The sequence below is a fragment of the Rhipicephalus microplus genome, unplaced genomic scaffold (assembly GCF_043290135.1).
Source record: "Rhipicephalus microplus isolate Deutch F79 unplaced genomic scaffold, USDA_Rmic scaffold_14, whole genome shotgun sequence".
NCBI classification, from domain to species: Eukaryota; Metazoa; Arthropoda; class Arachnida; order Ixodida; family Ixodidae; genus Rhipicephalus; species Rhipicephalus microplus.
In genome coordinates this window covers 21,848,120-21,862,279 of record NW_027464587.1, presented here as the reverse complement: position 1 = coordinate 21,862,279, position 14,160 = coordinate 21,848,120, and the positions used below count along the sequence as shown (strand labels likewise).

General features: G+C 42.7%; 1 protein-coding gene across 5 annotated transcripts in view; it reads left to right on the top strand.

Moving 5' to 3' along the window:
- The window catches only part of Polr1A (RNA polymerase I subunit RpI1), a 610,310-nt gene that overhangs the window by 351,222 nt on the left and 244,928 nt on the right, over positions 1-14,160 (top strand). For all 5 annotated transcript variants that reach the window (XM_075882913.1, XM_075882912.1, XM_037432148.2 and 2 more), the window contains 2 exons: positions 899-1,099; positions 4,465-4,593. In XM_075882913.1, the coding sequence (XP_075739028.1) occupies positions 899-1,099; positions 4,465-4,593 (330 nt within the window). The remainder of the gene's footprint in view (positions 1-898; positions 1,100-4,464; positions 4,594-14,160) is intronic.

The following is a 14,160-nucleotide window of genomic DNA, read 5'->3' as shown; positions in this document are numbered from 1 at the left end:
GAGCATGCCTCTTATAATGGGGTTTTACTGTAATGCATTGTCATGTTATTGTAGTTATGAATAATGAGTTTACAAAGCAGGATCGCAAGCCCTTTCTTTGGGAAACTCGTGCTCTGCTATAGCAAGTAACACTCAAAGTGTAACAGTAGTGATTAGCCAATTTATCAGTCAATGAAATGTGGCCTCTGGACGTAACATGTTGTTTATTTGGAATGTAGCATTCACGGTACATTGCAGCGTGTAATATTATTTTTCGCATGTATTCCTGAATAATTCAAGAATTTGCATCACGCACACGCTTCAATTTACGTTATGGTGGAATCTTTATGGCTAAAGCCATAAAGATTCCACCATAACGTAAATTCCCCCTCCCCCTTCGTTGAGTAGATCTCCCGGATTGCGTTTCTCCAAACTTGGCAGCTATGCTTACTCACAACATAATAATAATAATAATAATAATAATAATAATAATAATAATAATAATAATAATAATAATAATAATATTAATAATAATAATAATAATAATAATGTAATGATGATGATGATGTATGGGCTGCGGTCTTTGAGAAAGCCTGCAGCCGCCCAACAGTCGCAATAATGAGCACTTAGAGCAATGGCCAGGATACACACATAAATTTGCCCATAGCATGACGGCAGCAACCAGACTTTTATGCTGACTGGAACGGGCAATATACTCTGCTAGCAATAGCGAAGGAAGCAGAAAGACTTTGCACTCTTGCCTGTCTTTTACTGCTTTGTGCTTGTGCAGTACGCTACCCGTTCAATGATATGATCTAGCTAGCCAGTAAAAAGGTCATATGAAAGTCTTTATGCTGACCTTATGGTTTTCCTCAACTAATGAAATGGCACGGAACTGAGTGAGAACATCTCGTTACAGGTGAACTGCATGCAGATCTCGTGCTTGCTGGGCCAGATTGAACTGGAGGGGCGCCGGGTGCCACTCATGCTCAGTGGACGCACGTTGCCATCTTTTCTACACTACGACACATCACCACGCGCAGGCGGCTTTGTGGACGGCCGTTTTCTGACGGGAATCCGGCCGCAGGAATATTTCTTTCACTGCATGGCTGGACGTGAGGTGAGCCCACCTGCTGTTTTTGTCAGGCATGTCAGGCAGCTGTGTTGTTTTGATGCACGCTTGCGTGATACGTACTGGCTGCATGAATCGCATGCCTAGAGGGTGTTATTGAGATGACTGCCTTGAATCTACAGAAAAAGTCGCAATCACACATGAAGCATGTATAGCAGTTTACTTTCGTATCACTGTATTAGAAGTCTCCTTGGAACACGGTTTATGGGTCATATTGCATAGATGAATGTAAAGGCTTCACTAATGTGAAGTGCTTGGCAGTGCAAGATTTTTTTTAAATGTTTCCAATGGAGAAGCAGTCATGCTGAATGACCCAAGGCCTATATGTGCATTTTGCCTATTGTGCATTTTTGATATGACTCCTTTTGGCAAACTCTGCATGCAAATCTTATTTCTTTCAACACTGATATGCCTCCCTTTAACAATTCAATAAAGTTTAAGTTTATTATCTGTAATTTAATAATTCCTTGTTGCTCTCACATAATAAATCATTACATGACATTATTTTGTTGCCATTGCAAGGTTATCCTGTGCTTGTAAAAGTTGGCCTTATAATGTTGCTAAATAATGAAAGCGTCCTCAAAAATTTTCCCTCAATCATTCATAGTCATTCAGGCAGACTTGACGCCTGCAGTTAGTGAGGGTTTATTGGTCTGCTCATTAAAGTCTCATGTGCCAAGTTACGCCACCTGGCAGAAAGAAGGAGTGTTTTACACTTGCTGTCACGGCTGTGAGCGATGCACGCGAAGGAATACCCAATATAAGGATAAGGGGATGACCGCCACTGTAGCTCAGCTGTTAAGTGCATTGGGTGCACAATCAAGAAGCCAGGTTCAGTCTCTGCCGGCAGCAAGTTGTCTTTTTGTCTGCTTTACTTTTTTTGCATCTTTATCATAATTACTGCAATACTCTTAAAACAGTACAATTAACGACCTTATACCTTTCTTGGCTTTGTTATCTGCTGGTTTCAATTAAAGTTGTCCCCCAATATGCTCGTGCTTAGAACTAACGGCATTCCATTCGGCCTCTCATAATTTTGTAAAATCCAGGTGTTTATTCAAGTGCAGGCACTTTTTTACCATCAGGTTCTTGCATTCAATAGAAAAGTGTGTGACAGAAAATGACACGGCCTCGATATACAGCGCCATGGTTATCTTCTGTGTGGGGTTGTGCCCACACAGTATGTCAAGTTCTAAAAAGTCGTCTTTGGATTGAGAAGCTGTTTCTTTTTGCAAGGCTGTAGAGCGGTGGTTCTCGGCCATCAATGTGTCGGGAACCCTTGTGGACCAGTCAAAGTGATGGTGGACCCCTGAGGGCATCTGTGGTCGACAGCCTATTTGAATATTGAAGGCACTGCTTGAGAGCTTTGCATGGCACCCCAACTCTAAAAAAAAGACCCATGACAATTTGTTATTATTCATTTGCTATATCATTAACATCTATCACTTGCAAATTATTTGAACATATTTTGTCCTGAGATAATGAAATACATGACTGAAAATAATATTTTATTTTCCAGCCAACATGGTTTTCAACGGGAACGCTCTTGCGAGACACAGCTTTTCGAACTAACTACCGAAATTCATACCAATTTGCATGAACTTATACAAACTGATGCAGTCTTCATTGACTTTGAAAAAGCCTTTGACAGGGTAGGTCACATGCGTTTGATACGTAAAATGAAGACTTGTCAAATAGATACACAGGTAATCGATTGGGTTCAAGAGTACTATTTGCGTGGTAGGCGTCAAGCGGTCTTGATTGAGAATGTTATTTCCGACCTCAGACCTGTCATGTCCGCTGTACCTCAGGGTTCAGTTTTGGTACCAACCTTGTTCTTAATTTTCAATAACGATATTCACGTGGGTGTAAACTCAAGAATTCGTCTATTCGCTGACCATTGCGGTATTTATTCTGTTGGTTCTGGCCGAAACGATTGTGAAGAACTAAATGATGACTTGCGGAAATTGGGTGAGTGGTGTGAGGACTGGCTGATGAGTAATAACATTAAAAAAACAAGACTTATGTGGTTTACTACTGGCAATCAACTAGTATTGCATGCCTACATAATAAATAATGAGACCATCGATGCAGTTTAGTCATTTAAATACTTCGGTGTTTATTTAACTTCGAATTTGACCTGGAACACACATATTGACTGAGTATTGCGTAAATCAATCCGAACTCTTGGTTCCCTTCGACACACACTTCGCCAAGCTAATAAGGACACGAAACTTCTTGCCTACAACTCATTAGTCCGATCTCAACTTGAGTACTGTTCAATTATTTGGAGCCCTTACCAATCATACCTGATTAAGAGGCTAGAATCATTACAAAACAAAGCTGCCAGGTTTATCACCTCCGATTATTCTCCCTATTCAAGTGCATCTAAAATAAAACAGAGCCTTGCAACACTACAATGCAGATGAAAGGTGCCTCGTTTAATTTTCTTCCATAAGTTATATCACAACGCTTCACCTTTTGCTACCTCATTGATAACAATGCCAAATGCAAACTTTTTATGCTTGGATCATTCCTTTAAAGTTTGTCAACCATTCCACCGTACTGACCTACTTCGTTTTTCCTATTTTCATTTGGCTTATTTTCATTTGGCTATCCAGGAGTGGAAATAATTGCCGAAATCTCTTGTTGAAGAAATAAAAACTGACAAATATTCAGAAATGCTTGAACAGTTCTTATTGCCACACACTATTCATTGAGAAGATCAACCACACTCTTACAAATTTTGAGACATTTTAACTTCGTCAAAGGGTATTCCAGTCCATAACAGAAATCATGTAACGTAATAGTACATATATGTCCGAATCACTGTATTGCTTTTTTGTAAATACTTCTACTTTCTGCCTGCCTTGTCCACATTTGTATGTAAATTGTGTATGATCTTTGTTTCGCAAGTGCTCTTTGCAAACATTTTTTTTCCTTTATTGATTTTTCCGTATTTATGGATAAATTGTATGAATGTTGTTTAGCAGTTGATTTTTCTTTCGTGAGTATTTTTTGTTCTCTGGCATAATTTTGACGAACAGCACATGCATGTCTATATGTAGTAATGATTGAACACCGCTATTTTTCTTGTTTTTAGGTTAAATGTTTGTAAACACCTATCTTGCCCCCTTCCCCCTATGTAATACCTACGAGCCTTTAGGGCAAATAAAATGAAAAAAAAGTTAGTTAATGCCTGTCCTTTTGTTTATTCCTATGGTGGTTGAACGGTCACAGCACCCGACCGCCCTCTAGGTTATTGTAGGAAGCTCCATGAGCACCACGAAGGCATCAGCAGGCTGAGTGACCGAAGGTATATCAGCTGTGGTGATGCTGTGCTGGCTATGCAGGGTTTGGTAGATACGGCTGTGAAGACCAGCCGCAGTGGCTACCTGCAACGTTGCCTCATCAAGCACCTGGAGGGGCTTATGGTGTGCTATGATCAGACGGTCAGGGACAGCGATGGAAGTGTCATACAGGTATGTGGCATGTTTGTCTTGAAATAGAAGTTTGAGCTAGGCTTGTGCCAATATTCGAACGATTAATGCAGTATTCGAATTCGCTTTAAATCGAATTTAAATAATTGAAAATCTTGAATTTTCGAAACGAATGGATAGGTGCATATTAGTTTGCATGTAACACCCTTGAAAGGTGGTTTCACTGTAGTAAAGGAGTGCTGTGCCGTGGAAACGATTATTAAAATATATATTAGTTTGCATGTAAAAGTAATTGCACTGTAGTGAAATAGTGCTTGCTAAACCATAAAAACAGGTATCCAAGAGAAATCCACACTGCAGCAAAGATCCTCTTCAAGATTAATTAAGATATTACTCTCACACTGATTCTTTTTTTTTTTTGCTGCTTAAGAGCACGTAATACCAACTTATATGCTCAAAGTATAATAGGAGAGAGAGAAGCAAACTTTTATTTTGGAAACAGTGCCCCGAGCAATGCCCAGTGTCACCCTGAGGTGAGAAGGCTTCTTAGTCCAGGAACCCTCTGGCTTCTACTGCCCTCTTGGCCTTTCCGATGAGTTGTTGTTGGTCTTCCAAGTCCTCAAGGGCGAGCTTCGCCTCCCAAGTTTCGGTTAGGTCTTCGTTCGTCTGTCCTGCTTCATTGTCAGTCGTGTGTTGTTGCAGATTACGTCTGGCAATCACTGACATGCAAGAAGCAAGTGTGCCAGGGTGTCCGGTATGCTGCAGAGCGGGAACATAGAGCAAGCAATATTTCGTTGGGTAGAGATGGTGCATTAGGGCCCCATGTGTGTATTTCTTTCTTTGCAGGCATCGCAGTATCACACTGTCCTCTTTTTGTCAGTTTTGGGTGTGGTGGATGTACACTCGTCGCTCCAGTCTGTCAAATCCTGCTACTATTCAGTTAGTTCCACTTCCTTTGATTAAAAGAAAAAAAGGCATTTGCACAGTTCTTGTTTCGATTTAAAAAAAATATTGTGCAAGTTAGTTTGGTCATGACAAATATGTCCCTTTTTCTTAATGATACGCAATATTTATACTATTTGAGTTCGATTCGAAATTATTCAACCAAAGTCACTATTCGCTTCGAATTTGCTTCGAACCTAAAATTCACTATTTGCACAAGCCTACTTTGAGAATTTTATAATACCATGTGTAATTATATCATAGAACTGCTTTTCGTGCACCCCCTGCCAAACAATTCAGGCTACAATGAAGTAACACTGTGACAGACACTTGAAGTCCTTATCACCGACAGACTTGCAGCTTTTAAAGCCGAGCTACTACAAAAGATCTTGCGTTACAGCCAGACAAGTCACTGAAGGACCAATGCCTGCCACCCACGGGCAAGTGGTCTCACTGAGCATCTTTATGAAAGCCTCACTGATTCCCTACTCAGAGTGACACTCATATTCATTCTTGCCAAGAACATATCACGAGTGAAACCGCTTGCTTGCATCACAACACTATCAGAAACAAACATAGATTTTTTGAAAATCACTTTTTGAGTTCTTGAAACCCTTTTTCTAATTGATTTTAAAATGTCTACACTGAAAACTGTGCAGAAGTGCTTCAGAAAATTCGTTTCACCCCCCTAGGTAGCAGAAATGTTTCTGGAAATCGCTAGAAAACAGGTATTATAAAAAAGTTGTGGCTTCCCTATGGCGCGGCCGGGAGCTGGCTTTTTGGGCTCATTGAAAAGAGCATTTCTCCGTTTTCAAATTTCCCGCCTCAGCTGGTTCCTCCCTAGGCCCCATAGCAAATTTTACGTAGTTAGACTGTGGAAGTTGTTCGGTGTCCAATGAAGAACATTTTTCCACAAAAATGTTTTGAAACGGTTCATTACGAGCTGATAAAGCTGTGTTTTTTTTTTTTTTTTGACGCGGCCCGAAACGAGGATGAGAGGCGGCGAGCTGGAAACCCTTGCCGCTCCTCCGCGTAGCTTTCTCAAGTCAAATTTTTTCCCTACCCTCTTTGGCATCGGACCAAGAGGTCACGTGTGCATGACGCGCCCAAACAAGCCCAACCTCGTGCATGCGAGCATAGTTTCTTTGTTGTTGTTGTTGTTGTTGTTGTTGTTGTTGTTGTTTTTGTAGTTGGCCAGCGTTGTTTTGAGGTCTACTGCCTGTGTCTGTGAGATGGTTTGGAAACGATGGCTTAGACGCGGTCGAATAGATAAGCACAATGAGTTGCGAACGCGTAGGAGCGTTCCACGACTGTCATGTGCTGACCGTGGGAACTGGCACATTAGCCTCGCATCTCGTTGCAATTCACGGGAAAAAAAAAGGAAAAAAAAAAAGAAAAATGCTCACATTTTCTTATTGTGTCTCACTATTTATCTTGAGATTTATTAATCTCTTCAAGCAATAAATACATAAAATGTACATGTTGTGTTAAATAATTTTCGCCATGTCACGTGCCACTGTTCGCAACGTCAGAGCACAGTCGTCTACGTAGAGGACCAACGTCACTGCATTGCCATGTACGTAGGGCCATTCATACACGCACGTCATGCCCTCATTCTCTGAATGCACGCTCGCAAAAGGAAGGTGGAGCTGCATTCATTTTGAAATTTGACCCATTTCCGCAGTGCGTAGCGTTGCAAATTTTGGCAGACATGATTGTGAACGCCCCATCTACACATTGCACTTGTCAGCTCAAAATTGTCAAACCTGGTAAGTGGCCCTTTAATAACAAGGGCAAGAAGCATATCTTTGAAGAAGGTCGTTTCGACCTTCAAAGATATGCCATATTGCCTCATATCGACCATATTGCCATATCGACCATATTGCCTCAGCTCGCCTTGCCATTGGCCCGATGCTCGCTCCGGGAGGTCATCTGCTGCTTGTGCATAGCGAGGGCATGGCTCTCGAAAATCGCTAGTTAGTTATGTGTTCACAGCTCGACGACATTTAGGTTATAATTGCGCTTTAGTTAGAAGCTGCAAGTGATTGCACGATCAGATTACTACGAGTCGGCGTGCCTAACTATGCTGATGACGAGACTGCGGGCAAAAACGACGCGCTAGCGCACTTGTGGCGAGGTGCTTCTTGGCAAGCAACGAAGTGCATCACTCGCCAGCTCCACGAAACCGCAGACAGGCATTTTACGCATCCGCAACGGACCCCGCAGTCTAGCTCACCGATTCCTCCCTCCCCCACTGCCAAACAAGGCTTGGAACAGCGGCTAGCAGTTTCGCGCGTCGGCACTCCGAAATGCGATACCAAGAGCAGTGCGCGCTTCATCACCGAACGTCGTCGCCAAGTGCATCATGCGCCGGCTGCACTGTCTGCCACTGTATCGCCATGAGCGTCTATGAATGTTCTGGGACAATGAAAGCCTTGTTGATTAGCGTTTTTGTGGCCGGCCGTATGATGATGTGTTTCACTGCTAGAGTGGCAAAAGAGCATGTATGAAGCAGGGACACGAATTTTTATATGCCCGTTTTGTATCATAAAATAAACTGCTAAAAAATTCCTGTGTCAACAGTCTCCTGCCCATAACTTTTTTATTTTCAAAGAAGGTATAGGCTGTCCTGGTGTGAGCCATTTTTTTTTTATCTAATAAACCTCTCTCTCTCTCAAAAATGTGCAGTGATTATTTGTAATAAAGTACAGTCAAACCTCATTAATTTGAACACGCTTAATTCGAACTTCCGGTTAATTCAAACTTGGGCTGTGGTCCCTTCAAAGCTATGTGTATTCTAATGAGCAAAAACTCCCTGTAATTCAAACGCGCAAGCACTTGCAAGGGTCAATTCGGACATACCGTGCTCCGAGAATGCTCTCAGCACCATGCCCAATCCCCCGCCGTCACCTCCGCCACCTCAACGCTGCTCCCAACGGAGGAAAAGAAGAAAAGGAAAGAAAAGGCTGCGGCAGAATGTTTGCTCTCTCTCAAATGCCGATTTGAAACGTGCCTGTGCCACGCTTCTCCCTTTTCTGTCCCAGCCGTAAAAACACTTGTCTTTTCAATGCTGCGTGCGAAGAGAGCAAAAAAAAAAAGAATAAGAAGAAGAAGAAAAAGAGACAGCTGCCGCGGAGTGTTGGTTCTCTCTCGAATGCCTATCTGCTTCTCTTTATGTGGAGTCACTCCTCCTTTCTTGTAAAGGGCTGGCCACGCTCCGGCTGCGGCGCAGAGGGTAGCAGCGGAGACACAGTCGTTGTCGACATCTTTAGTAAGTGTTGGCGCTTGACATTGCCGCGCGCATTTTCTTTTGCCAGGAGAATGCTGAAGCCAAAGTAGAAATGCTGTGCGAACTGCGTGCGAAATTGATTGATTCGCTGCAAGGCTAACGTGTGCAGTTGCGCATCACCGATTACTTCAATTAATGACAGATGTCATGTGATTTGTGAATAAATGTAAGTTTTAATTCTGAAACTTCCCCGTCGTGTGTTAGCTCAATGCACATGCGTCACTGCATGATGAGCCCTCCGTTAATTCAGCTTTCATTAAATTGAACTTCTTTTAATTTGAGCAAGTTATCGGGACCTTTCGAGTTCGAATTATCGATTTAACTGTACCTAATTACACTAATGACAGCTTGAGTACAAGAAATATGCGTAATAATTTCAGTATATGGTCTTATTCAATTACAATCTTTTCTGTCATGCCTATCACACCACTCCTTCACACAAAAAACTTGGTTTGAAGTCTATGCCTGTTCTTTTTAATCAAGAAGAGGAGGTATGAAAAAAAAGATGGCAACTCAGCCACACTTGGCAGAAGCCACATGCCTGAAGAGCCAAATATGACAAATCTGAGATTACAATTTTTAGGCGTTTTAGGAACATAAGGACAAGTTGAAACTTTAAATGTAGTTTTCTCAATTTACTGTTTTTTTGGCATTATGCTCCGTTCGCGGAGCAGATATCTTGGCAATCACTTCACAGAGTTTAATTCCGTTTGTTTTGTAACGCTCCTTGAACTGTGCTTCGGGGGGCTTCAGCCCCCTTCATCATACATTTGGCTGTGCGTATAGTAATTACCAATTATTTTTATCATTTTATAAATCCTCCAGCCCCACCACGAGGTTTAATAAAGAAATAATATGGCTCTCATTAAGTATTTGTGGTATCGCCTCGAAATTTTTATGGATCGCCTCTAAATTTTTAGTGTCTTTGCCAACTTTCATGAATAGTAAACCAGAAATAAGAAAGTTCTTCGAAAAAATCCTGTGAAAAGCTTCGACAGGCTTTTTCTCACAAGTGTGCTTCAGACATTGAGCATTGCTTGTTTAAAGTGTAGCACGGGAATGACTAGACTGATTTTGATGCAGTTTTTTTTCTCCTGAATCCCAAAACATTTCTTGAGGGTCTGACAATCTTTGATTTCTTGTTTATATGGCCCAGTTCTTTTCTTTCTATAAGATTACTTGTACATGACACTGTTTCTGACAATGTGTGTAGGCAGCCATGATGATCTCTATAAAAAAGAGCGAAGTGATAAAAAAATTCTGATATTGTCTTCTTTTGAGTAAAGATCAACACCATTTGCAGCTTTCTGGCATGTTTTGTTACAGGCTTTCCATGAGTAGATCATATGAATCGAACCACGTAGCATAATGTAACTTGAGAACTACTTAAGGTATCATGATGAAACTGTGTGTTTCCCTATTCAAGACACTTATGAGTATGCATGCCAAATTACATTGCTCTAGGTCAACAAACAAAAAAGTTTTTTTTTCAACGCCACCTCCCTCCTTCGCCCGTCAAAAACGTGCATCAAGCTGTCTCACAACTACATTTGGGATTCATTGTTTGATTACCATGTATTTCTATCCCAGGTCTTTCCATTTTTCACATTTCATTGCTTTGCTTTGTTATTTTGTGTTGATGTTCTTGTCATTTTATGATACCTTCGTGTGCGGTTGAGTATGTTTGAATTCACAAAAGTTGGATAAAAGAAATGACTCATACGCTTGCCAGGACTAAAGGACAATTTGCAATCAACAGATTTTTCTAACTTGCTTCTGTACATGAAATTTTGCTGCAGTGAAATTTCATGACAGTGAAGCTGTTTGCAAGTATTCTGAATTTTGTTGTGTGGGGATTTTTTTGTAGCCCATACTTTGACCTTCAGGTGCTAGCGCAGTATAACAGGCTAAGGAAAACATTTACAACTATCGACTGAGGACTTCTGTAAAAAACACACTTATATACCTTGGGGCTGAGAGATGTGTGGCTACAAGAAAAATTCTTTAAATTGAAAGGACACGTGAAATGTAACAACACATGTCACTTACACTCTGTTTTATACATCATGTTCAACTCTGAAAGTTGATGCTCTTTTTCGTGCTAATTCTGCAGCCAAAAAGTAGTGCATTGCCTGTGATGAGTTGGAAATAATAAATGTACTTCCAGCAGGCTTAATGCATAATACAGTTCCCACCTGATGGACAAAATGGGCTCTCGCTGCTGATAAAACTACCAAAATATCCGAATTTGTATTTTTTTTCTTTTCGTGTACTGTTCCTTCATTGGCCATTGTGTTTAGTACTCTTTCCAGCTAATACAGTCAAACCTTGCTACAATGTGTGCCGCTTCAACGAAATTTCCACTGACATGACAAGATATGTTTTCTGAAAAAGTATTGAATGTACTGAGCGTTGTGAGTGATGACACTGGAGTACCTTCTCGTATCTTTGCCAAACTCAAGGTGGAATGTTTTTAAGGATGAGGATTTCCAGGTCCATGAAGCATGAACCGTGAAGCATGACTGTTTTACTGTTCATATTGTTTATCTGGGCAAGCTCATTCATTGACTGTGGGCTTTAATCCATTTATGTGAACACTGTAAGCGTAAAATGAACTGATACGGTCAGTTCAGTTCCGAATGCACAATAAAACGATTTAAGTGGGCAGGACACTGCTGTGCGGGTATTTCTCTTTTTTTTTCCTACTGTTCGCTTCGCTCTTCCGTTCAGCTGTGACATCGAGTGGCGCCATTTTTCGCCATGTGCCGGTTCTCGTGGTGGCGTTGCGCACGATTTCAGAGCCGTCGGGAACCGAGACGTGCGTGTCAGAAATATACTTTCTCTTGAGGTGGTGTGTCTCGGATTCGGGTGGCGGCAGATGATGAACTGAGACAACTGCACAAACACAAGCCCCAATATAAAAATACACAAAACCAATATCAATAACTTCAAGCTAAGCTCTACTAAGCCTACACCCCAATCACACTGCAAAGTAAATCGTCCTAGTCAACATAAGGCATCAAGATTCCACTCTTGATTTGGGCCGATCTTATTTGTCACCGCAGGTGAGCTTTCTGTCAGTGTTCTGATCGGTCGCGTTTGGTACATGTCGAGGTTCCTGACATTCGTGATGACCATTGCCATTTCTGCCACTGCTGCCGTGGTCCTCGTCTTCACCTGATGTCGTTGGGTCGTGTCGCCCCACGGCCATTAGGGCTAGTGGCGTTCGGTGCGGCCCGGGGCTAAGAGCTGACATGGCCCACTGGGGACTGTCTCCACCGACTTTCTTCGAAGAGGCTTGCGCCAGGAATGTGCGCAGTTGTGGCATCCCGAGGTCGCACTCGAACCAGGTCGATGTCTCCAGCCACAGGCTGCCGAGGCGATGTCCTGCCGCTCTCGTTGCCAGTGCACTTGCTGGTGAAACAACTTCTCCTTGCAAGCCCACATTGACAATGCCCGCTATTCGTTGCTTGCATGCCGATTGGAGCTCAGGTCAAGTGTCTTGAACCTCGGGTTATGGTGCGCGCGCTCGCGCCGTTTCGAAAGTTTTGTTGTCATCTTTTTTCGAAGGGCTCCTACTCGTGACATGGTAAATGGTAAATGATGCATTTGTTTAGGAGGCACAATGGTAGCCGTGGTAGCAGATGACACAGTTGCCTTTCTCCTCAGAAGAGCGGGTGGGTTTCAAGGCACCCTAATGTTGGAAATGCACGTGCCCTTTTGTGAACAGTGTGAAGCAGGTCGACGACATAAACAGTGAGACTCACGCGCAGTTTCGCCTGTGTGGGGTTTGTAGCCTGTGTGGCTTGTGCGTTTTCTGAAGAGTTCAATAAAGTATTCTCCGTCTACGTCTTGTGCGCTTCAAGGATGCCGGCGAAGACAGCACTAATCAGGATTTACTCACTCCTCCAGTCTTCCGTTGGCAGTGAATGCTGCTGCGCATCAGTATAAAATCAAACTAGGCTACCTTGTGTTGGAGTTGGCGTTGAATTTTCCTCTTTCGCTGTGCGGTTATTTTGGGGCTACATTGCTATTGACTTGGCAAGAGGTTACGGGCAGGCGATTGGAAACCCGAAAGAAGTGCTTGTGCTTAGGCGAAGTATTCCCCAACTTTCTAGGGATCATATTGTCACGGATTCGTCACATTGAAAAAGGTAGAGACAACTTGTCCAAATCAAATGTGTTTATTTTATTGGCCGAACTTGTGGCCACTTGAAAGAAAAGTCAGATTACAGCAAGACACTGGCATTGATAGCGACGTGCAGAGCATCGGCCGTTGATAAACTGACAAGCGGTGAAGCGTGTCGGCATTTATGCACTTGTTATTGAACATTCTAGCGTTATCGCTAGCAGTGAAGTAGGTTCCAAAATAATATGAAAGGTTCACGAAGTGGGCGGAATCTTAAACAATCTACTACAGCCTCGAAGCATCTCAAACACTGTAGGCACGGTTTGCACTGAACATTGTGTACTAGGGTGATAACAAAAGTTCAGGAAAGGAACGTGGCAATATCGGAACTTTGCCAGCACTTGTTAGTTTAAATGTTAACATGTATCTCTAAACAGCGGCAAGGCCAAAAACTGCGCGGTTTTGGTGAAAATTCTTCACATACCTCAATGCGAGAGAGGTGTGCGTTGCTCACCTGCGCTTGACTCTGCTTTCGTGTCCTTACAGGTTTGATGCGGTGCGATGCTTAGATTCGAATGTATTTATTTGTGCTTGGCGAGTGGTGGCAGTGTGTCTTGGGTACGAGCTTGAGGAAGCGACTCTCTCTGCCCATTTGAGTTGTCATATCCCTGCTGTTGTAATGCAGTCTCTCTGCTCGCTATAGATTGGTCATTTTTAGCGCAGCCTTTGTACAGTCAAACATGGTTATATCGAACCCACATGTATAGAATTTTTGGGTATATCGAATTTGCAAGTTATCCCCTTGAAATTACTTTGTAAAAGTATAGAAATTCGCACGTTTACAGGTAGGTATGTGATAAACTTTATTAAGGATCCAACGAGGAATTACTGGCCCGGGCTAGGCCTCCAGGAGCTGTCGTCCGCGGAGCATCGTGCAATGTCCTCGACGAAAGCCCTGGCTTGCTGGACAGCCCAGATTTGGTCCACTGCACGGGGGCTGAGTAGGGCGGCTCGCCACCGCTCAGCCAGCTGTCCTGGGGTACACTCATGCTCGTCCGAGTATTGGCAGCGAACACCGCCCTCGCACTCCCAAAGTATATGCACCATGCCGTCTGTCTCATGCCCGTACCATAGACAGCTGGGCGACAGGTGGAGCGAGGGACACAGTCTATCTATGCAGGTGTCGGAGATTCTGTGATGTGTCGGTCTGCAGACCCCTCAAATCAGATGCCTGAGACCTCTCTAGCTG